Raw genomic sequence first — 23,269 nt, 5'->3', positions numbered from 1 at the left:
TCTCTTGCCTTTAGAAATCTCCGTGAGAGAAGCAGGCACCTGTCTCTATGTTTTCATGTTCTCTCAGAGACGTAGGGCATCCGTTAGGCTCTTCCTAGAACTTTCTCACTATATTCTCCTCAGTATCTTGGTGGCCCTGGCTTGAGACCTTGCATTCAGCAGCTCACTTGACAGCAAACCAAGAAATGAGATGCTGTATTGGTAAGCTATTACTGCAATAATGCTGCATAATGACAATCCAAAAAACTCAGTGGCTTAAATCACATTTTTTTCCCCTCACAGATCTGTGGTCAGCTGAGCAGCTCTACTTCAGGCTGTGGTAGCTAGAGGGTTGGGTGATTTAGTCTAGATTTACCTGAACAACTTTATTTCAAACAGAAGGTGTGCAGGTTGACTGGGTTGTTTTGTCTCATGCATCTCTTTCCTCTGGCACTAGAGGTTAGCTGGGGGATTTTTCTTCTCGTGGCAATAACAGAGCATAAAAGGGGATTTTTAAGTATCATACCCTCATACAACTATGTTTAAAAGTAGGAAGAGAAACAAGGATTCTCCTTGTGCATCTCTTTCTTTTCTTCAGGTAGATGGTTCCTTTCACAAGTTTACTCAACAGATTTTCCTCTACATCTTATCTGCCAAAACTGGGTCACTTATCCATCCCCAAATGAATCACTGGAAAAGGGGAAGAGATGACTATGACGGACTTGGAAAAATGCTTGGGAGTACATGGATGCTTACAGGAGTGAGTGATCTTCATTTAGATTCCAATGTCACTATTAGGAGCAAGCGAAAAATAAAAGCATATTCTCACTCCCAGGTTTAGGGAAACTGAGTAAAAAGGAATGCATAGGGGAAGAGGAGAAAGAAGGATTCAATTTCAAACTCTGCTGCTGATTCAGCTACTCATTGTTGTATAGTTTCAGTAATGCAGAGGGAAAATATGTCCAGCATTTGAGGGATACTCCAGAGTTTATCAAACATAGGGGTTCTTATTTCATATTCAGTGAAATGCGAACAGTTGCAGTGAAGAACTTAATAATAATAATTATGATAATATGAATAATTAATATTTGGGTAGTACAAATTACATGCTAAGTGCTTTACAAATGTTTTCAATAGGTGTCGTTCATGGAGATTGGTGTGGCAGACTGGCCACGATGAGTCCCATCTCCTGGCATCTGCAGCTTTCTGCAAACCCTCCCATATTGATCCTGGGCTTGGCCAATGGGAAATTAACAAATTTGATGTAAGCAGAAGCATTCCCCATTGAAGGTCAGCTGTGTGCTGTATTGAAGCCTAGGCTAGAGTACTGAATAGTGAGAGGCTGTGCAGAGAGAAACCATGCAGAAGGAAAGACCGACTTATACGTTCCAGCCCCAACTGAGCTCACAGCTGAATGCAGCCTTTGAGCAACCTCAACTACCCACATGGAGCAAGCTGAGCCTACAGACTCATGAGAAATAATAAATCAGTGTTTGCAGATGCTGAGTTTTGGGATGTCGTGTTACGCAGCAATATTCCTTGGACAATTTACGCAAAGGACTTTCTTTTCCTTCCTGCCTATTCATTTAGCCAGAAAAGCAAAAGGGGTGACTGTGAGTCACATAGGTTCATTCATTCATTTGACAAATATTTATTTATGTTTTTTTGGGGGGTGTATGTGTGTGCATGGGCTGGAAATTGAACCTAGGTTTCCAGCAGACAAATATTTATTGAGTGCCTGCTCTGTCCTCAACAGTGTTTTTGATGCTGGGAATACTGTGCAGAATAAAAGCCCTTGTCTTCATGACGCTTATAGTTTATGACATGAACTCATCCTCCATGAAAATATCAGAAATGTTCCCACAAATATCACTTGTTTTATCCATAACCTACTATATATCTGGCACCCATCTAAATCTGACTTTAATATGCTTGTTATTCCAATGGCGGGCAGCATAGCAAGACTTCGAAGTCAGATTAACCTGGCCTCAAGTCCTCTCTCTCTCCCTCCTTCTCCTCGTCTTTGAGTTGGGTATGTTAATTCCCATCTAAAGCTATTGTCAGGATTGCAGGAAGAACATAAGTACACCATAAATGTTGGTTCCCTTCTTCCTACCTCCATAGATTGAAAACTGACATCCAATTTCGGTCAAAGGGCAGTTGAAGGCAGTTCAGAGGGCTCCAGGTCTGTAGCCTCTTCAGTTTTCTAGGTCTCAGATGCTGAGGAGAATTTTCAACCTACTGCATGCCCTATACCTGCCCTGACCCCCTGAATCTTTGCAAAGGAAGGCTGAGCCTGTGATCACTGATGCTGGGCACCTGCCCACAGAGCTTTGCCCAAGGCCCTCATGTACATTATCTAATTACTCTTTCCAGCAGGCCTGCGAGGCAGGTGTCCTTAGCCTCATTTTACAGTTGAGATACCTGAGGCTCAGAGAGCTCGACGTGACTTTTGCAAGGTTACAAAGAAAATTAACGCGGAGCTTGGCTTGAAACCTAGGTGCCCTGTCTGCTGCCCCTGGCTCTTTTCTAGTTTCCTGGCACCCACCTCCCTGCTGCTCTCCCCTTTCCACCCCACCACGTCCCAAGCTGCATCTCCAAACTGCCCGAGAAGTGAAAGCCAGGCATTCTCAGGAAAGGGAGGCACGTGTGATTATTGTTTTTCTTGTAACTGTGTATGTAGGAGACATTAACATTCAGCCAGGGGCTGCTGAAATCCACTCAGCTGGAACCAAGACTGGCGAGAAGGGGCTGACCAAATTTTTTTCTAGTGGGCTAATCCGGCTCTGTCTCTAGTTCCACACAGCCTGGCTTTATGAGCTGGGAGAAAGTCTAATTACAGAGTGACAGCCCGGAGCGTCTCACAGGAAGGCAAGTCCTGAATAAAAGTATTAGAAGAGACTTGTGTGGTTTGAAAAATTTATATGTTTTCTAATCCCTCAGTTCTAAGAGGGGATTTCTTAGATCAGGATTATAGAAGCATACCATTCCCGACTAGAGGAGCCAGTGGAGATGAGCTAGTCCTTAGGTGTGGACACTGAGACTGAGAGAAGAGACTGTCCCAAGGTCATGGCAGTGAGTTCCTGACAGATGTTGGCATGAGAATCCAGGTGTCTGATTTGGGGACTTGTGAGTTCCCACGGCTCCCTCTTGTCCGCAGTGATTTCCCCTATTGCTTGTCAGGTATACAGAATTCTGGTCCCCAAGAGTCAGACTTTGTTTTCGCTGTCTCCAATCCCATCGCCCCCAAGTTCTCATTCACATGAGTCCAGAGTACAAACTCCACATCTGATCATGGTGCTTAGCTGCTTGAATTCATTTCAGTAGCCCTTCTGTGTCCTTAGGGATAGAATCCACTCTCTTAGGCTTGGCCAGAACAACACCAAAGGCCCTTTGTGATGTGATACAACATTTGCCTTGACCTTCTAACCATCCCTTCTCATTGTACACTTTTTGTTCTAACTACCCCCCCACCCCCGATAGCTGGCCAATCCCCAAACAGGTCATGCCCCTTTGCAGTTCCATGGTTTTGCTCATCTTGTTCTCTCTGTCTGGAATGCCTTTTCTTCCTCTCGCTGCCTAAGGGAATTTCTACTCCCTCAAGTCACATTCAAGGTCCTCTGTGAGACACTTTCAGCTGCAGCTCATTGCCCCTGGTGGGTGCTTCCAGCATGGCCCTCTGCAAATCTCCATCGTGGAAATGATACAGGGATGGGCAGGGACTGGCTCTCTTCATCTCTGTGTGCTTAGTGCCCACCATGTGCCTAAACCCAACCTTTGATTGACGAATGACATAACTGACTGGTTACGATGTACAGCTCTTTGTGACATAATGGTGAACAAGGTGAATTTGTACAACACTCCCAGAGCTTACCCTCTAACCGGTCGGTCCACTGGGTCACTATTGGTTTGAGGCTTAAAGGCTACAATTTATTTAAGAAGCCTCTTGTAAACTGCAAATAAACATGGACTGATAATGTAAAAATGCCTAAAATTCATAATAAAAATATAAATAGCCCACAACTGTATCAGTTGGTCTGTGACCTCTATATCATGACTGACTCCTCAGGTGGCATCCTGACAACCACCCCCGACTCAAATGGTCTCAAGAGGGGGTTTTTGGCGCAGAGGGCCATGAAAAGAGGGCAGTGAGAAAATTCCAAAGGAAAATAGCATCTATTATGGTTTTGACTGGAAAAGCTTGTTAATTTAGAGCAACTCAACTGTGTGTGTGTGTGTGTGTATGCAGATATATGTAAATATATATGCATTGTATATAGAAATATATGCCAAATCAATCATCAAAACCCATTATACAGGACTGGCAATTGAGGCATAGTGATAAAATAACATGCCCAAAGTTGCATAGCTATTTAATGGTGTTGGGATTCAACCCAGATGTACTGAACTTGAAAGCTGCAATCTCCCTCTTCAACTGCATAAAGATATGTATGCAGCCTCTATGATGTGACAGCACTGGAAATACAAAGGAGATTGAAAACTTGGTCCCTACCTTCAAGAAGGTAGTAGGAAAATAGAAAGTAAACATATTTATATCTCCACGTGCTGCTGGGAAAGAGTGGAGGATAGGAAGCTCTATGGGCAGGGGAGAGGGGAGGAGGGGTTTGGGGACGTTCTGGAGGTGGTGTCTTCTGACATGTTAGCCAAGCAGAAAGGAGGGAAAGGCCATCCAAGCAGAGGGAACAGCCTGTGCAAGGACATAGAGGTAAGAAATGGCATGGGGTAGGAATTTGTAGCAACAGATAGGAGTTCCACGTGACTGGGGGATATTGCGTTGTTGAAGATGGGAGAGGGATGAGTTCAGAAAGGAAGCAGGAAGGGAAAAGCCAGTAGCACTCAGTGCGGGGTAGAGGAGCTGTGTATTCTACCACTGCCATTGTTTAAAATTGCCTGCACATGTTGGCAATGCAAAGAAAACCAATTTCGGTCAACTTTATTATTGTTTTTTATTATCTCTACTCAGAATGTGCAACCTTATTGCCTGCACACAGGCCCAATGAGGCAGCCTGGGTTCTGGAGGGCTAATTCCATCTACTCACTTTCTCTTTTTTTGTGCATAAAAACTCTGGACTGGGCACAGGTCTCACCTTCCAGGAGCTCATAGAAATCACAAGCAGATTAAATAAGAAGCCCACGAGGTAGGTGCTCTTCCAAAGGGAAGTGAGGTCAGGATGCTTTGGAAGTAGAAGACAGGGGAAGCCCTACTCTGCAGCAAGCTGTGAGGGCAGGTATCATACACAGTCCATCAGTTTATGAAGCCTGGAGAATTTGCGCAGGTTTAAATTTACTTTGGTTTTATTCTGCACCTAACTTCCAAGGTGGATTTCCCAAAGGACCTCACAGATTTGACCTGAGCCACTTACAAGGCTCCATTCCTTCTTTGAGACGAGGTCTTTAATTTCTACTCTAATGAGCCACATGTTGACGCACCCCTCATCTCACCTCTTAAATGCAAGTGCAAAGCTTCAAAATGAAGTGGGGAGGAGGGAGTAGGCATGCATTAGCCCATCCATTGTAAAGCCTCTGATTGAGCCCAATTACCTCAACCAACCCCACTTCATTTCCAGCTGAAAACCCACCACTAATGTCTGTTGGACACAGCCAGGGACTGATGAAGCAATCAGGAGGAAAAACAGATATAATAGATGTGTAATCTTACAGAGGGTTGAGCGAGGAGGGTGGGGATGGCAGGGTAAGGAAACACTCCTTTGCTGTCCTCACACTTTGTGCCAGGTACTGTGCTGAATATTTTGCACATGCAGCTGAACTACTTGCAAGTTCCTCCAGCGAGAGAGAGGAACCTCAACACTTACCCCCAACATCACGCACACACATACGATCTTGTTCCCCAGAGAAATACTTCACGCAAACCTATATGATAGTCTCATCTGCTAAGCGTGTTAACTGTCAACCAGTAAACTGTTTGGAGAAACTTCATGTCTGCCACTGGCCGTCATGAGATTGAATATATCCAAGCTGAGTTTGCTGCTTTGAGTTGCTCTCCAAATTTTCAACCCTTGGGGTTCTGCATGGCATTAAAACTTAGGTAGAGAAGGGGAAGGGGGTCCTTTTACCAATTAGTCACCTGGGCCCTGCAGGTGGAGACATTCTGTCAGCTTCTGCTGGCAGCATCCTCCCTCCAGAGGGGCTCAGCATCGGTCCAAGTCACCTGGATGTGGGCCCCCCCATTTCCCATCCTCTTCCATTCGTTTCTCTGCCTGACCCTGCCTTTCCTCCTCTTCTCTCCTTCCTCGGTTTCTGAGTGAAAGCTCCTGTGCTTATGAATGGTGACAAACAGATACTAGTAACAGAAGCAGAGGCAAAAGGAGAGCATTATTTAAATAAATCAGCAACAGCTTTTCAAAATCCCTAGTCATGGATAGATTTGCTTATTTAGGCTTTGTTCCTATTTGTTAGCTAGATATTATCTATTTTACAGATGAGGAAATTGAGTCTCAGAGATAATAACTGGTGAGTCGTGGCACTCTTTGACCTAACTCTGTGTCCTCTTCACTTCAACAAATTGCCTGCTTCCATTTGTATTACATTTGCAGAATTTTGATCTCATATCCAGGCAGGCCCAGCACAGGGAGACTGTTGTGTAAAGTTTCTAAAAGCTCTTCAGAGGGCAGAGACCTGAGTGTCACCCTGTGGTGGCAGTCTGGGCCAACACACGACGTGCTCCACTGTGAGGCCATAACTCACAGGCTGATTTAGATAGTGGAAAGTGTTTCCCTGAGACAGGCAATGCGTTTGCAAAATGAATTGCCATCTCACTGTCTATTCTGCATGGTATTTCATAACTATCTATCTTTGGTAACAGAAGGCTACAATTAAGGTGAGATTCACATATGCAAACCTAACATTTTTTTGGCACTTACCATTCATCTTAACGCATTTTGGCTGAAAGTAGATGCGTGCCCCATGTGCACCCCAACACACACACATATGGGACACACACCCACTGACTCACAGCGGCCTGGAACTGTTCTATTTCACTTAGCTTCTCTCTTCCTATTCCATCCCGTGTTATCTCTTCACTCGCTTTATTTTGCTTTCTTTGTCCCTTGGAAAGGGTATTCATTCACTGAACTAAGGTATAATGGGCAGAAAACTGAACTTAGAGCCAGGAAACCCAGGCCTCAGTCCTAATATATTTCCTCATTGCTGCAAAACCAGATAAAAAAGACCTCAGGTTTTTTTCTTTTTTGGGGTGGGGGTGGGGGTTAGGGTGGGGTGGGGTTGTATGGTCCAGGAATCGAACCCGGGTCTCCCACATGGAAGGGGAGAATTCTACCACTGAGCTACGTGTGCACCCAGAGCTCAAGGTTTGAAGGTGGACAGATCATAAACCCATGACTCTGAGACTTACCAGCTGTGTAATTGCAGCAAATTACGTAACCACTCTGAAACTCAATATCCTTATCTTCAAAGCAGCACTAGTGTTACCTGTCTTGTAAGATTGCCGTAAGCAGTTAAAAAATAAAAAATAAAAAGATTCTCAAGGTGGAAGCACAGGGCCTGGCGCTCTGTTCATCTTGGTATGTTTTCCACCTTAACCACTCTCTCTTTGAATCTCAAGACTCGATTCAGGATAATGATATTTGTCTCACAGGATTATTTTGAGGATTAAATGGGAAAACATACCTGAAAGTATTATAAAATAATAAACTCTTCTTAATTTAATTCTTTAGCTTATCCATTCAATCAACAAATCTTTCTTGTTAAAGAATCAGTGTTAAATGAAGTGGGTGTTTACAAAGATGAATCAGACACAGACCTATCCTTAAGAACCTTTCATTCTCAAATTATACCACAGTTTCCTGGAAAAAAATAATAGGAGGCAAAAACTAAAAGTGTTGGTAGCATATAAATGAGGTTCAGAAAACAAGGAGACACCTCCTGATGGGGCCATCAGTGAAGGATCCCTGAAGGACCTGACATTTAAGAAGACACCTGGAAGGAGGGTAGGAGATAGTAGATAAGGGGACCAGGTGGGAGTCTCAGCATGAACAAGGTACAGTGGTTAGAAAGTGTGAGGAAGGCCAGGAGAGCTTCAGGTAGTTTGGTAAACTGTCTTGTAGACTGTCAGGGGCTTGTGGTCGAGATGTTTGCAAGGATGGTGCTGTGGGTTGAATTGCGTCCCACCAGAAGACATATTCAGGTCCTACTCCCTGATCCTGTAAATGTGGCTTTATTTGGAAATAGTGTCTTTGAAGATATGCTTCACTAAAATGAGGCCAAACTAGCTTAGGATGGGTCCTAATCTAATATGGCTGTTGTCCTAAAGATGGGGAGAGTTGAAAGTTGGACATGGACAACTCAACTGGGGGGCAAAATCACCCCCAGTGGAGAGCCACTGTTGTAGGGGGAGGCGGTCTGCTCCCCAGGAGAGGAGCTGTGGAAGTGGTGTTGGGAAACCTGAGGGGGCTCTGTGGACCCGTGTCAGGAAACTTTGGCTGTGGACGGAGAGGGAGGGAGAGACAACTAGCAAGTTGTGGCAAGAGGTGGGTTCCAGATGTGCCATGCTGGGTCTGTCTGAAGCGTGTCCAGACATAGCATCCCCGTGGTACTCCCCCTTGTCAATAAAATCCTTAGGAAATGCTGATCTTGTGAACAGAAGAAAAAGAACAGAGTTTTTCACATTGGTCAGTATTGTGGGGTAGAACTGAGGGCAGGGGGACCCAGAAGTCAAAACAAAGGGAAACAGGAGAAAGAGAGACACAGAAATGAGGGACTTGCAAGGCTTTGCAGAATCCAGAACTGGCATTCATTCTGGTCATGTTCGTGTTAGATTGAAACCATTATGTATCCCAGAAAAGCCATGTTTTTATCCTGAGGTGGGAAACTTAGATTGGATTGTTTCCTTGGAGAAGTGAGGTACCCAGTTGTGGGTGTGACCTTTTGATTAGATGGAGATATGACTCCGTCCACTCAAGGTAGGCCTTGATTAGTTTACTGGAGTCCTTTAAATGGGGAAACATTTTAGAGAAAGCTCAGAGCCAACAAGAGACCCAGATGTTTGGAGATGCAGACAGTAGATGCCTCTGGAGAAGCTGCTTGAAACTGGAAGTCAAAGACCCCAGCAGAGATCAGCCTTGTGCCTTCCCAGATGACAGAGGTGTTCTAGACCCATGGTATTTCTTGAGTCAATGTATCTTTCTCTAGATGCCTTAGTTTGGACATTTTTATGGCCTAAACTTGTAACTTAATAAATTCTCTTTATAAAAGCTGTTCCATTTCCGGTATATTGTATTCCAGCAGCTTTAGCAAACTGAAACAATGTTGTATCTAAATCTCTCTGGAAAGTGAAGCAGGAAGAACTGGATGTCTTATTAAAATCTCCACATTTATCCTGACCACATCCTGAGAAGAAGTGCAACAAAATATCAGTGGCTGAGAGAGTTCAAATAGAGTCAAGAGGCTACTCTGGAGGTCACTGTTATGCAAGCTTCAGTTAGACATTGACCCCAACCAAAACCATTCCTGACAATCCTAAAGAACACCTAGGGCATTATATAATATTCTACAAAGGTTCCATGCAACTAGGGTAACTTTCCAGAAAACCACAACCTCCAGATGGGTTCCTGGAGCAGATAAGTCCTGAAATCTAGAGAGGCCAACCTCCACAGAACATAGGCAGGTTCTATCTCCTTACCCCACATGATTGACAGCCCCTTCCAACATAAAAAAGTTAGAATAGGCATAGCCCAAATACCTCTAAAGAGTGGAATAGAAAGATCAAAGGTGATGGCATAGTTATACAGGGAAGGTAGGGCTTAACAAATGAGTATGATTACTGAATCATTATATTGATATTTCTTTTAGTCTCCAATATGTTAGAGCAGTTAGAAGTAAAAACCTAAAATTGTGGAATGGTAACCCATACCAAACTCTGAAATCTCTTCTGCAACTAATTGTTGCTATGTACTTTGAAATTTATTGCTTTTTTTTGGTATATATATATATATATATATACAAATTTTATTTTTCACAAAAAAGAAAAAAAAGGAGGAGTATAACAGAGAAGATAGGATTTAGCAAATGAGTATGATTGCTGAATCCTTATATTGATATTTCTTTTGGCCTCCAGTGTCTTGGAGTAGCTAGAAGAAAATATGAAAAATCGTGCAACTGTAACCCATACCTAACTTTAAAATTTGTTCTACAAGTACTTGTTAAAATGTACTTGGAAATTTATTGCTTCTTTTGTATATATGCTACATTTCACGATTAAAAAAATGTTTAAAAATCTCCACATTTAAATTTGATACACGTTTTGAAAAATAAAATTTATTCATTAGAATTTCCATACTTTTGGTATTAATAATGATACTATTGGCCAATCCTGCTGTGACAGTTTGAAGCTATTATATACCCTAGAAAAGCCATGATCTGTAATCCTCATTTAATATTGTTGGGTAGGACCTTTCTGATTGTTTTCATGGAGATGCAACCCACCCAATTGTGGGTGGTAGGTTTTGATTAGATGGTTTCCATGGAAATGTGTCTCCACCCATTCAAGGTGGGGTTGCTTACCGGAGCCTTTAAGAGGGAACCTTTTGGGAAAAAGCCACCAGACCCAACAGAGCCAACAGAATGGACAGAGCCCTGGGGAAGCTGTTAAAGATTCCTGGAGAGAAAGCTAGCAGACATTACCATGATCACCGTATGCCTTTCCAGCAAAGAGAGAAACCCCGAACATCATCGGCCTCCTTGAGCAAATATATCTTTACTGGATGTCTTAATTTGGACATTTTCATAGACTTGACTTAATTTAGACATTTTCACAGCCTTAGAACTGTAAACTAGCAACTTAATAAATTCCCCCTTTTTAAAAGCCATTCCGTTTCTGGTATATAGCATTCTGGCAACTTATTATTGGACAAACGAAAATACCTGCTAATGAAAGTATCTAAACATTCCCAAAGACATCAGACAGCTGTATATTATTGGACAAGTTAATTAACTTCTTTGGGTCCCCATTTCTTCAACTGCAAAATAGAGTTAATCATTTCCATCTCATAGAATTGTTGTAAGAATTAAATAAATTATATGCCTGCCACAAGGTAGGTTCTCAATGATTATCTATTTATCTATCTATCAACCATCATCATCCATCTGTCCATCTGTTATATAAATGAGCAAAAGATGGTGTTGGTCCTGTGTGGTGTTTACTTCTTTATAGCAGGCTGGGCCCATTGGCGCAAAGCCCACTAGAGCTAAACTCAAATTTTTACAGTTCAGTTGCTTTAAAAGTAGCCCCAAATGAGCATATTTTTAGCCATTTAGAGTTGACCTGCTCTGCATACCCTACAAAACTTTACCCAACTTTGTTAGCCTTTGATAAGACAGACCCTGGGGCTATAAACTACGCCAAGCCACTTCTGCCTTTTGGAGCTCTTTGACCCATAGACTCCCCACATTGCTGCTGAACAGCATCATTAGATGTTTGGCAACATCTTCAAACCCCTCTCCAACCCCCCTCTTCCCTGGAGTTTCCCTTTCCCTGCTCCTCCTTCTTTTTTTTTTTTTTTAGAGTGAGCGAGTTTATTCCTGCGCCCCCGGGCAGAGCTCACAGAACTCCAGGTAGGGAGTTGCCAGCTCGCAGCTGGGTCCTGGTGCAGGCGGGTTTTTTTTTTTTTTTTTTTATTAATTAAAAAAAGAATTAACAAAACAATTAGAAATCATTCCAATCTACATGTACAATCAGTAATTCTTAATAACATCACATAGTTGCATATTCATCATTTCTTAGTACATTTGCATCGATTTAGAAAAAGAAATAAAAAGACAACAGAATAAGAATTAAAACAATAATAGAAAGAAAAAAAACAAAAAAAAAACAAAAACAAAAAACCTATACCTCACATGCAGCTTCATTCAGTGTTTTAACATAATTGCATTACAATTGGGTAGTATTGTGCTGTCCATTTCTGAGTTTTTATATCCAGTCCCGTTGTACAGTCTGTATCCCTTCATCTCCAATTATCCCTTCTCTTTTTTTTTTTTTTTTTAATTAACGGAAAAAAGAAATTAACCCAACATTTAGAGATCATACCATTCTACACATGCAATCATTAATTCTTAACATCATCACATAGATGCATGATCATCATTTCTTAGTACATTTGCATTGGTTTAGAAGAACTAGCAACATAACCGAAAAAGATATAGAATGTTAATATAGAGAAAAAAATAAAAGTAATAATAGTAAAATCAAAACAAAACAAAACAAAAACCTATAGCTCAGATGCAGCTTCATTCAGTGTTTTAACATGATTACTTTACAATTAGGTATTATTGTGCTGTCCATTTTTGAGTTTTTGTAAGATTGTGTAAGATTTCAATCTTTTTAAATTTGTTAAGACTTGCTTTGTGACCCAGCATATGGTCTATCTTTGAGAATGATCCATGAGCACTTGAGAAAAAGGTGTATCCTGCTGTTGTGGGATGTAATGTCCTATAAATGTCTATTAAGTCTAGTTCATTTATAGTAATATTCAGATTCTCTATTTCTTTGTTGATCCTCTGTCTAGATGTTCTGTCCCTTGATGAGAGTGGTGAGTTGAAGTCTCCAACTATTATGGTATATGAGTCTATTTCCCTTTTCAGTGTTTGCAGTATATTCTTCACGTATTTTGGGGCATTCTGATTCGGTGCGTAAATATTTATGATTGTTATGTCTTCTTGTTTAATTGTTCCTTTTATTAGTATATAGTGTCCTTCTTTGTCTCTTTTAACTGTTTTACATTTGAAGTCTAATTTGTTGGATATTAGTATAGCCACTCCTGCTCTTTTCTGGTTGTTATTTGCATGAAATATCTTTTCCCAACCTTTCACTTTCCACCTATGTTTATCTTTGGGTCTAAGATGTGTTTCCTGTAGACAGCATATAGAAGGATCCTGTTTTTTAATCCATTCTGCCAATCTATGTCTTTTGATTGGGGAATTCAGTCCATTGACATTTAGTGTTATTACTGTTTGGATAATATTTTCCTCTAACATTTTGCCTTTTGTATTATATATATCATATCTGATTTTCCTTCTTTCTACACTCTTTTCCATATCTCTCTCTTCTGTCTTTTTGTATCTGACTCTAGTGCTCCCTTTAGTATTTCTTGCAGAGCTGGTCTCTTGGTCACAAATTCTTTCAGTGACTTTTTGTCGGAGAATGTTTTAATTTCTCCCTCATTTTTGAAGGATAATTTTGCTGGATATAGGAGTCTTGGTTGGCAGTTTTTCTCTTTTAGTATTTTAAATATATCATCCCACTGTCTTCTAGCTTCCATGGTTTCTGCTGAGAAATCTACACAAAGTCTTATTGGGTTTCCCTTGTATGTAATGGATTGTTTTTCTCTTGCTGCTTTCAAGATCTTCTCTTTCTCTTTGACCTCTGACATTCTAACTAGTAAGTGTCTTGGAGAACGCCTATTTGGGTCTAATCTCTTTGGGGTGCGCTGCACTTCTTGGATCTGTAATTTTTGGTCTTTCATAAGAGTTGGGAAATTTTCAGTGATAATTTCTTCCATTAGTTTTTCTCCTCCTTTTCCCTTCTCTTCTCCTTCTGGGACACCCACAACACGTATATTTGTGCGGTTCATATTGTCCTTGAGTTCCCTGATACCCTGTTCAAATTTTTCCATTCTTTTCCCTATAGTTTCTGTGTCTTTTTGGAATTCAGATGTTCCATCCTCCAATTCACTAATTCTATCTTCTGTCTCTTTAAATCTATCATTGTAGCTATCCATTATTTTTTCTATGTTTGCTACTTTATCCTTCACTTCCATAAGTTCTGCGATTTGTTTTTTCAGTTTTTCTATTTCTTCTTTATGTTCAGCCCATGTCCTCTTCATGTCCTCCCTCAATTTATCGATTTCATTTTTGAAGAGGTTTTCCATTTCTGTTCGTATATTCAGCATTAGTTGTCTCAGCTCTTGTGTCTCATTTGAGCTATTGGTTTGTTCCTTTGACTGAGCCATATTCTCAATCTTTTGAGCGTGGACAGTTATCTTCTGCTGCTGGCGTCTGGGCATTTATTCAGATTTCTCTTGGTGTTGGACCCAGCAAGGTTGTAATATTTTTCTGTGAAATCTCTGGGTTCTGTTTTTCTTATCCTGCCCAGTAGGTGGCGCTCGTGGCACACGTTTGTCTGCGGGTCCCACCAGTAAAAGGTGCTGTGGGACCTTAAACTTTGGAAAACTCTCACCGTCCTGGGGATTCGCTAGCCGAAGCGGCTTGAGCCGGCCCAGGGTCCGAATGCAGGGAGGGTTGCTGGTCGCCGCAGCCAGGGAAAGAGCCCGTCCGAATTTCCTAGTCGGCCCTGGGCAACAAGCGTGGCGGGAGGGCGCCAGCGGCAGCGGCCCGCCCGAGAGAGTGCACGTTCCCCGGGAGTCACGGGGTCACCGTTCTCCGCGGCCTGGGGATTTCCGATCCAATTCTCTCAGTTGGTCCGGGGGCTGTGCGTGGTGTGGGCGCCAGTCGCCTTGGTTTCAGGGGACCACCTCTCCAATTATCCCAGCCGGCCCGGGAAGGGGGAAGGGAGTAACTTCGGCCGCTTGCCACCCCGCCCGGTAAGGCCCGCGCGCCTCGGCGATCTCACCCGAGCTGCTTCTCTCAGCCAGCCAGCCTTCCAGGATGGGGTACGCTGTCTTTTTTATCTCTGTTGTGGCTTTGGGCGCTTTCTGTATTGTTTCTACTCCCCTAGTAGGTGTCCTGGAGAAGAAACTAAGATCCGCGCGTCTTACTAAGCCGCCATCTTCCAGGAAGTCCCCTGCTCCTCCTTCTTGATGGTCCCTTGTCTCTGGAAGGTCTCTCCCTGAAAGGGACTGCCCCTCCCAGGCAGACCTGTCCAAGAACTGCCCAAATAAAGCTTGTGTGTTACTGCCATCTAGTGCTCAAATGTTTTCTCGCTCAACCCTGAAACCCTCAAATTGATACTACCATTTCTTAATTTCACTTAATTTATTAATTTGTCTGGAAGAGTAAGTGATTCTATGCAGATGTGGCACTATCAGTCTAGAAGTGCAGCCGCTATTGACATTATAATTACAGAGAGTGCTTCTGGAGATGTGTATTTAAGACCTCTGATCCCTTAAAGATAATAATATGCTGAATCTTAATGAAACTCAGTATCTGGATGAAAAGTGGAAAATCTATTCAATTAACCACATTTTTCAGGCTTGCAGATGTTTGGGAACATATTGTAGAGTTTCCCTATAACTGTTAGCATTTTATATATTTTGTCTGCTGCTTTATGGCTGAGCTGATGCACCAGTATTAGCCTTGTTTCAGTCCTGCAAAACAGGTTGGGCTGACCTCAGAAGTTCCAAGAGCCACTCAAAATCACCAGAAACTTAATTGCATCTTAATTTAGCTTTTGTCTCCTCTGAAAATAAGATCCTTTGTCTAAACTGATAATGCTTAAATCTTCTCTTTTCCTCAACCATATGGATATTGTTTTTCAAACATTCTGAAGGACAGGGTGTGGTCCTTGATGACTGGGATTCTAGGGTGTTTGGCTAATCAATACTTAGTCACTAATTAACCATATCTGAATGAGAATCCAGAGAGTTCTGTTAATCCCAATTATCAGATAGATCTTACAAGTCTCGGCCTGTATTTTTTATCCGAAGCTCTCTGAATAAATCGTTGTATTCCTTCTAAGTAATAGGATAGTAGCTTCTGGATGAGATGTTTGCTGTTGCTTTCTCCATTTTGTCTTTGATGATTTGTCTGCCTGGGGTAACCGTGCAAGAGAAAGTGAACAGGTGAGTTGACCCAAGTCTCTGCAAATTTGCAAAGAGAAATCACCTGGTAGGGGAGTAGGGTGCATTCACATTTGCAGCAGGCTATTTTAAGATGCAATGTAAACTTCTTTTCATGTGATCACTAATTCAGGAAAGGAGTATAGGACAGCATGCTCTTGGAGACAGGCCTCTGTGCAAATCACAACTCTACTATTTAGGAGCTGGGTAATCTGAAGTAAATAGTTTAATCTCTTTGAGCCTTCATTTCCCTACCTGTAAAATGAGATTAATGTTTTTTCTATAAGAAGTAATGAAGATGAAAAAAGATCCTGGGTATAAAATGTTTACACTAAGCACCTAATAAATAATAGTCCTCTTAAGTGGTGTCAGACATTTAAGTTAACCTCTATTTTATTAACTGTAAAGGGAAATCATAATGATACCTGTTTCATAGTATTGTTGGGAGGATGACATTAGATAATGTGTGTGAAAGCATTTTAGAAAAGGCAAGGGACTGTAAAGATGTTGGCTTATTTCATTCAAGCTTACCTTTAACTGTGGACTAATGGAGGGCAGTGATATTTTTATATGTACATTGCATTTTACCCCTTTCATTTCCTTCAATTTTCCAACCTGGCTCAGCTTTTTTATATCTTCACAGGAAGTACTTTGCTGTACTTTAAGCAATAAGCTTCACTTTTGGGATAGCCCCTGTCTCCCAAACATTGAAGGTTTTAAATGGCTTTTTTAATACAAATTCTAGTTGGATAATTCAATTTTGAATCGTTATTCCTTTTAAATGTTGGAGCAAGAGAGATTTCCTTTAAGTAACAGTTCAGAAGTGGAAAAAGCATTTTTTACAGCAGTTAATTTGTACCTTGTATTTAAAGCAAATGCAATTTTGAAAAATCAGAAAATTCGTAACTAATAATTAGAAGATGAAAGCAAGAAATCTGCAGTAAAGGAAATCTTTGCTGAAATGCTCTTAATTATGAAAGCTTATCATAATAATTCTTTCTGAAAATGAACAAAGAGTCCTGATGTTTGATGAAGTTATCAAACAAGACAGACCAGTGAAGAGGCAAATTTGATGTCAAGGCAAAGGAGAACCAATTAAATACTTTACAAAGTGCTGAAGTAGGAAATCCTGAGGTCTTTGTGTCTAAAGCCAGTCAGTGTGTCCGACATTGGTTTTGAAAATGGAAAACTAGGTGGTGAAATAATTTTACTGGGTTCAAATCCTAGCAGCAGCATTTACTAGTTATGTTATCTTAGGCAATTTATTCAACTTATCTGAGCTCCACTTTCCTCATCTCTAAAGTGGGGAGGTGGTGGCAGGGAATAAGAGCACTTAATCCTAGATGATTGTAAGAAGTAAATACATGAAAAATATTTAGAACTATGCCTACCACTTAGCATTCAATGAAAGTTGCTGCTAGTGGTCTTGTGCTATTGTCATTGCTATATTCAGTTCTTTGACGGTTGTCAAGAATCATACAGAACAAATTTATAATGTGCCAATTATTAGCTTCCTGCTTCCCCAAGGGAGCTCTAGGCTAATGTGGGGCTCTTTCAGGTCATTTGGAAATTTCAAACTTTGAAAAATTTAATAATGGCATTCCCTCTCCCCACAAATCTTACATGAATCCCAGCATTGAAAACAGATGGTATACATTTTAATGGAATACATTTATTTTATAAGCTCATATTTAATATTTGCTTATTAGAAATTCTTGTTAGGAAAAAGGGGTTGTTTGTGAAAAATTTTAAACCATTATGAAAGGAAGTTAAAATCTTCAGCCTCAAAAATCAATTGAGCTCGATGACATATTTTATAAACTAATTCATTTTAGTATGCATGTTGTTTTAAAGAAACTTTTAAATTTTCAATCCTTTTCATTTATTGAGACTTGTTTTATAACTGTGAATGTGGTATGGTGGTGAATATTCCATGTTCATCAAAAATATGAATTCTGTGGTTACTGGGTATAGTTCTACATATCAATTGTCAAGCTGATTATTAGAGCTGTTGAAGTCTTCTATATCTTTACCTGAGCTTTCACTTCTTTTTCTATCAATTACTGAGAAAGGGGTGTTGTAATCTCCACCTATATTGGTGGATTTGTCTATTTATTCCTTCAGCTCTATCAATTTTTGCTTCACATACTTTGAAACTCTGTTATTAGGCATATGTGTAAACATTTATGGTGGTTGTGCCTTCTTGATGATTTATCCCTTTACATCATGAAAGCCTTTCATTAACCCTGGCAATAGTCCTTGTTCTACAGTCTATTTTGTCTGTTAGCAATGTAACTACTCTTGTTTTTTTGTGATTAGTGTTTACATGGTGACTCTTTTCCAATATTTTCTTTTAACTTATCTGATTCTTTATATTTTAAAATATGGTTCATGTAGACAGCATATAGGTGAATCTTGCTTTATTATCTAGTCTATCAATTTCTGTCTTTTAATCATAGTATTTTGACCATTTACATTTAATGCAATTATTGACAAGTTTGTGTTTGAGTCTGCCATTTTCTATTTGTTTTTAGTTCTCCCATCTGTTCTTTTTTTCTATTTCTCATTTCTGTTATCTTTCAGATTTACTGTTTTTTTCTAATCCAAATTGTTTTTTAGCTATAGTATTTATTTTTTCTTTGTTACTCTACAATTTAATATATAAATCTTTAACTTGTAATAGCCTACATTCAAATAATATCATGTCACTTCTGTTATCCTTTTTATTCTGCTTGAATAACTTTGACATTTCTTACCATATAAGTCTACTGGCAATGTATTTTCTCAGTTTCTGTTGATCTGAAAAAGTCTTTAGGACTTCCAGGAATACAGCAAAATAGGATAGGCTGAGTTCACCTATGCTCCAAGGAACAACTAGAAAAGTGACAGAAAAATGACTGGAATAGCAGTTCCAGGGTGTCAGTAACCTGAGAAGGTCTTCTACACTATATACGGAGATCCTGGATGAAAAATGAGGAATTGGGATGCATAGAACAGGGTGAGTGGGCTCCATCTGGACTCCACTGGGGATAAGAAGCTGCACCCAGAAAAGTGCCTGCCCGAGCAGCTAGTTTGGGATATCAGCCCCCTCAGCTTCATAGCCTAGAGTTCCCTTGGGAAACCAGGAAGGTAATAAACTTGCTTGAACACAGGTTCAATACCTGGAACCTCCTCATACAAAAAAAAAAAAAGGACTTTAGAAGAATTTGAAAGAATAAATAGAAATGAAAGATACCATAAACCAATGTAAAAATACATCAGAGACACACAACAGTAGATTTGAAGAGGCTGAAGAAAAGATAAGCAAACTAGAGGACAGGACAGTAGAGTTTGAACACACAAAAGAACAAATGGCATGAAAGATGGAAAAATTTGAATTGGATCTCAAGGAAATGATGGACAACAAAAAGTACAGAAATGTAAGAATCATTGGTGTCCCAGGCAGAGAAGAGAAGAGTAGAGAGCTAGGATTAATTGAGGAGATAATGAGGGAAAACTTCCCAACCCTTATAAAAGACATAAATATGCAAACCAAAGGAGTCCAAAGAACCCTAAATAGAATAAATCTAAATAAGCATGCACCAAGACATATACTTATCAGACTGTTAAATGTTCAAGAGAAAAACGATTCACTACATACAAGGGAAAGCACATCTGACTGAGTCTGGACTACTCAGCAGGCACCATGGAGGTGAGAAGGCAGTGGTATGATATATTTAAGATTCTAAAGGAGAAACATTTTCAGCCAAGAATTCTTTATCCAGCTAAGTTGTCATTCAAAAGTGGGATAGATTAAAATTTTCATAGACAAATAGAGTCTGAGAGAATTTGTGAACAAGAGACCTGCCCTATAAGAAATATTAAAAGGAGTTCTGTCAGGTAAGAAAAAAAAAAAAAGACAGGACAAGGACATCTGGAGGAGGGCACAGAATTGAAGAGTGTAACTTAGAGTATAAAAAGAGAGAGAAGGAAAAGAATATGTAGATCTGACCAATAAAACCCAAAGGATAAGATGGTAGATTCAAAAAATGCCTTTATAGTAACAACTTTGAATATTAATGGACTAAACTCACCAATTAAAAGATACAAATTGGCAGAATGGGTTAAGAAACATGATCTACGTATATGCTGCTTACAAGAAACTCATCTTAGACCCTATGATACAAATAAATTGAAAGTAAAAGGATGGAAAAAGATATTCCATGCAACCTGTAACCAAAAGAAAGCAGGGGTAGCTATACTAATATCAGAAGAAATAGACTTTAAATGTAAAGACATCATAAGAGATATGGAAGGACACTACATATTAATAAAAGGGACAATTCACCAAGAATAAATAACAACCACAAATGTTTATGCTCCCAATTAAGGAGCTCCAAGGTATGTGAGACAAACATTGGCAAAACTGAAGGGAGCAATAGACATTTCAACAAGAACAGTGGGAAATTTCAATATACCACTCTCCTCTATAGAAAGAACAACCAGACAGAAGATCAAAAAGGAAATAGAGAACTTAAACATTTTGATAAGTGAATTGGACCTAACAGACATATATAGATCACTATACCCCCCAAAAACAGGATATATATTATTCTCTAGTGCTCACGGAATGTTCTCCAGAATAGATCATGTGCTGGGGCACAAAACAGGTCTTTATAAATTTAAAAAGATTGAAATATTCAAAATAGTTTCTCTGATCACAAAGAAATGAAACTGGAAATTAATAATGACCAAAGAACCAGAGCTTTCACAAATATATGAAGATTAAATAACACACTCTTAAATAAAACACAAGGCATACAGAAGAAGAAAAATAATAAAGAGTCAAGCAAGAATAAATGAATTGAAGAACAAAAACAGAAAAGAAAGAATCAGTAAAATAAAAAATCGTTTCTTTGAGAAAAATCAATAAAATCAATGGACCCCTAGATAGGCTGATAAAGAAAAAAATAGAGAGGATGTAAACAAACAAAATCAGAAATGAGGTGGGGGAAGTATTACTTATTACTTATTACTTATTATTACTGAAGACTCTGAAGAAATAAAAAAATCATAAGAAGATACTATGAACAACTATACACCAACAAGCTAGACAACTTAGATGAAACAAATTCCTGGAAACACACTGACAACCTACACTGACTTGAGAAGAAATAGAAGCTATCAACAAACCAATCATATGTAAAGAGATTCAGTCATCAAAAATCTTCCTACAAAGAAAAGCCAAAGGCCAGATGGTTTCACAGGGGAATTTTTATCAAACATTCCAAAAAGAACGCGAATCTTGCTCAAACTCTTCCAAAAAACTGAGGAACTCATTTTATGTAGCTAATGTCATTCTAACACCAAAACTGGGTAAAGATCCTACAAGAAAGGAAAACTATAGGCCAATCTCCCTAATGAATATATATTCAAAAATTCTCAACAAAATATTAGCAAATCTAGTCCAATGACAAGTTAAAAGAATTATATACCATGACCAAGTGTGGTTTATACCAGGAATGCAAGGGTGGTTCAACACAAGAAAATCAATGTAATATAGCACATTAATAAATTGAAAGGGGAAAATCACATGATCCTCTCAATTGATGCCGAAAAGTATTCGACAAAATTCAGCATCCTTTTCTGATAAAAATACTTCAAAAGGTAGGAATCAAGGGGTGCAAAGGTAGTTCAGTGGTAGAATTCTTGCCTGCCATGTGGGGGACCTAAGTTCAATTCCTAGCCTTTGCACTTCCCAAAACAGCAAACAGAAAGTCAACAAATGGTGCTGCAATAACGGGATTGTCATTGGAAATCCCGTTATTGCAGGATTCCCTGTCAATGGAAAAAGAATGAAATGTGACCCTCACCATGCAGCATACAAAAAAAAGAAAAGTAAGAATCAAAGGAAACTTCCTCAATATGGTAAAGGGCATATATGAAAAACCCAAAGCCAGCATCATACTTAACAGGGAGAGACTGAAAGCATTCCCCCCTAAGGTCAGGAATAAGCTCTGTCACCACTATTATTTGGCATTGCATTAGAAGTTCTAGCTAGAGCAACCAGGTAGGCAAAAGAAATAGAAGGCATCCAAATCAGAAAGGAAGCACTAAAACTTTCATTATTTGCAGATGACATAATACTATACTTCGAAAATCCTGAGAAATCTATGACAAAGTTACTTGAGCTAATAAACAAATTCAGCAAAGTGGCAGGATACAAGATAAATGCACAAAAATCAGTAATGTTTCTATACACAAGCAATGACCTAAAAGAGGACACAATTAAGGAAAAAAATCTATTTAAAATAGCAATGAAAAGAATTAAGTACCTAGGAATAACTTTACCAGGGATATAAAGGACCTGTACACAGAAAACTATAAAACATTACCAAAAGAAATCAACGATCTGAATAGGTGGAAAGACAATTTCTTCCTATCCATGAAGGTTAAATGTAGTTAAGATGTTATTTTTACCCAAATTAGTCTACAGATTCAATCCAATACCAATCAAAGTTCAAACAACCTACTTTGAAGACTTACAAAAGCTAGTTATCAAATTCATTCGAATTACCTCAAATAGGTAAAAATGTCCATAAAAAGAAGAATGGAGTGAGAGGACTAACACTTCCTGATTTTAAAGCTTATTACAAAGCCACAGTGGTCAAAACAGCATGGTATTGGCAGAAAGAAAAAAAAGATCAATGGGATAGAATCAATAATGTGGCAATAGATTACCAAATCTATGGTCAATTGATCTTTGATAAGGTCCCCCAATCCACTGAACTGGAACAGAATAGTCTTTTCAATAAATGGGCATGGAAAAACTGGATATCAAAAGAATGAAAGAGGACCCTTACTTTACATCCTACACAAAAATTAACTCAAAGTGGTTCAAAGATCTAAATACAAGAGCCAAAACCATAAAACTGCTAGAAGAAAATATAGGGAAACATTTCAAAATCTAGAAATAGGAAGTAGCTTTTTAAACTTTACCCCAAAGCACAAACAATGAAAAAAAAAAAGATAAATGGGAATTTTTCAACATCAAATGCTTCTGTGCCTCAAAGGACTTAGTAAAAAAAGATGAAGAGGCAGCCAACTTGGGAGAAAATATTTGGAAATCATGTATCATGTAAAGGTTTGATATCCTGTATACATAAAGAAATAATACAACTCAACAACAAAAGAACAAACAACTCAATTATAATATGGGCTAAATATAAGAGTAGACATTTTCCTGAAGAGAAAATACAGATCTTTGGCTAACAACACTTGTTGTTAATAACAACGAGAGAGGCCATTTTAGCAACCGAGGAGGGACCAGGGGTGTCTTCACTGTCCCAGCCTCTATACTGAGGCATATTTTACAATATGACACTCTGTAACCCACTGCTCGTCACATTACATCCTGCCAGGTGGGCTCTGATCCAAGGTTGTTTGGTTTGCTGAAGCTGATGAGATGCAGTGTGCCAGAAATGAACTGGCTTTTAACAATGGGAATTTATTGGTTTGCGGGT

At 39.6% G+C, this 23,269-nt stretch overlaps 1 protein-coding gene across 1 annotated transcript in view; it reads left to right on the top strand.

The window, feature by feature from the left end:
• The first annotated feature begins 15,573 nt into the window (after nucleotides 1-15,573).
• Nucleotides 15,574-23,269, top strand: part of C8A (complement C8 alpha chain) — a 76,521-nt gene continuing 68,825 nt past the window's right edge. Inside the window, exon 1 of the mRNA XM_077149518.1 lies at nucleotides 15,574-15,770. Coding sequence (XP_077005633.1) covers nucleotides 15,694-15,770 — 77 coding nt within the window. The 5' untranslated portion in view covers nucleotides 15,574-15,693. The remainder of the gene's footprint in view (nucleotides 15,771-23,269) is intronic.

The sequence above is a fragment of the Tamandua tetradactyla genome, chromosome 2 (genome assembly GCF_023851605.1).
Source record: "Tamandua tetradactyla isolate mTamTet1 chromosome 2, mTamTet1.pri, whole genome shotgun sequence".
NCBI classification, from domain to species: domain Eukaryota; kingdom Metazoa; phylum Chordata; class Mammalia; order Pilosa; family Myrmecophagidae; genus Tamandua; species Tamandua tetradactyla.
The sequence above is the reverse complement of the archived record's forward strand: the minus strand, read 5'-3'. Positions and strand labels throughout refer to the sequence as shown.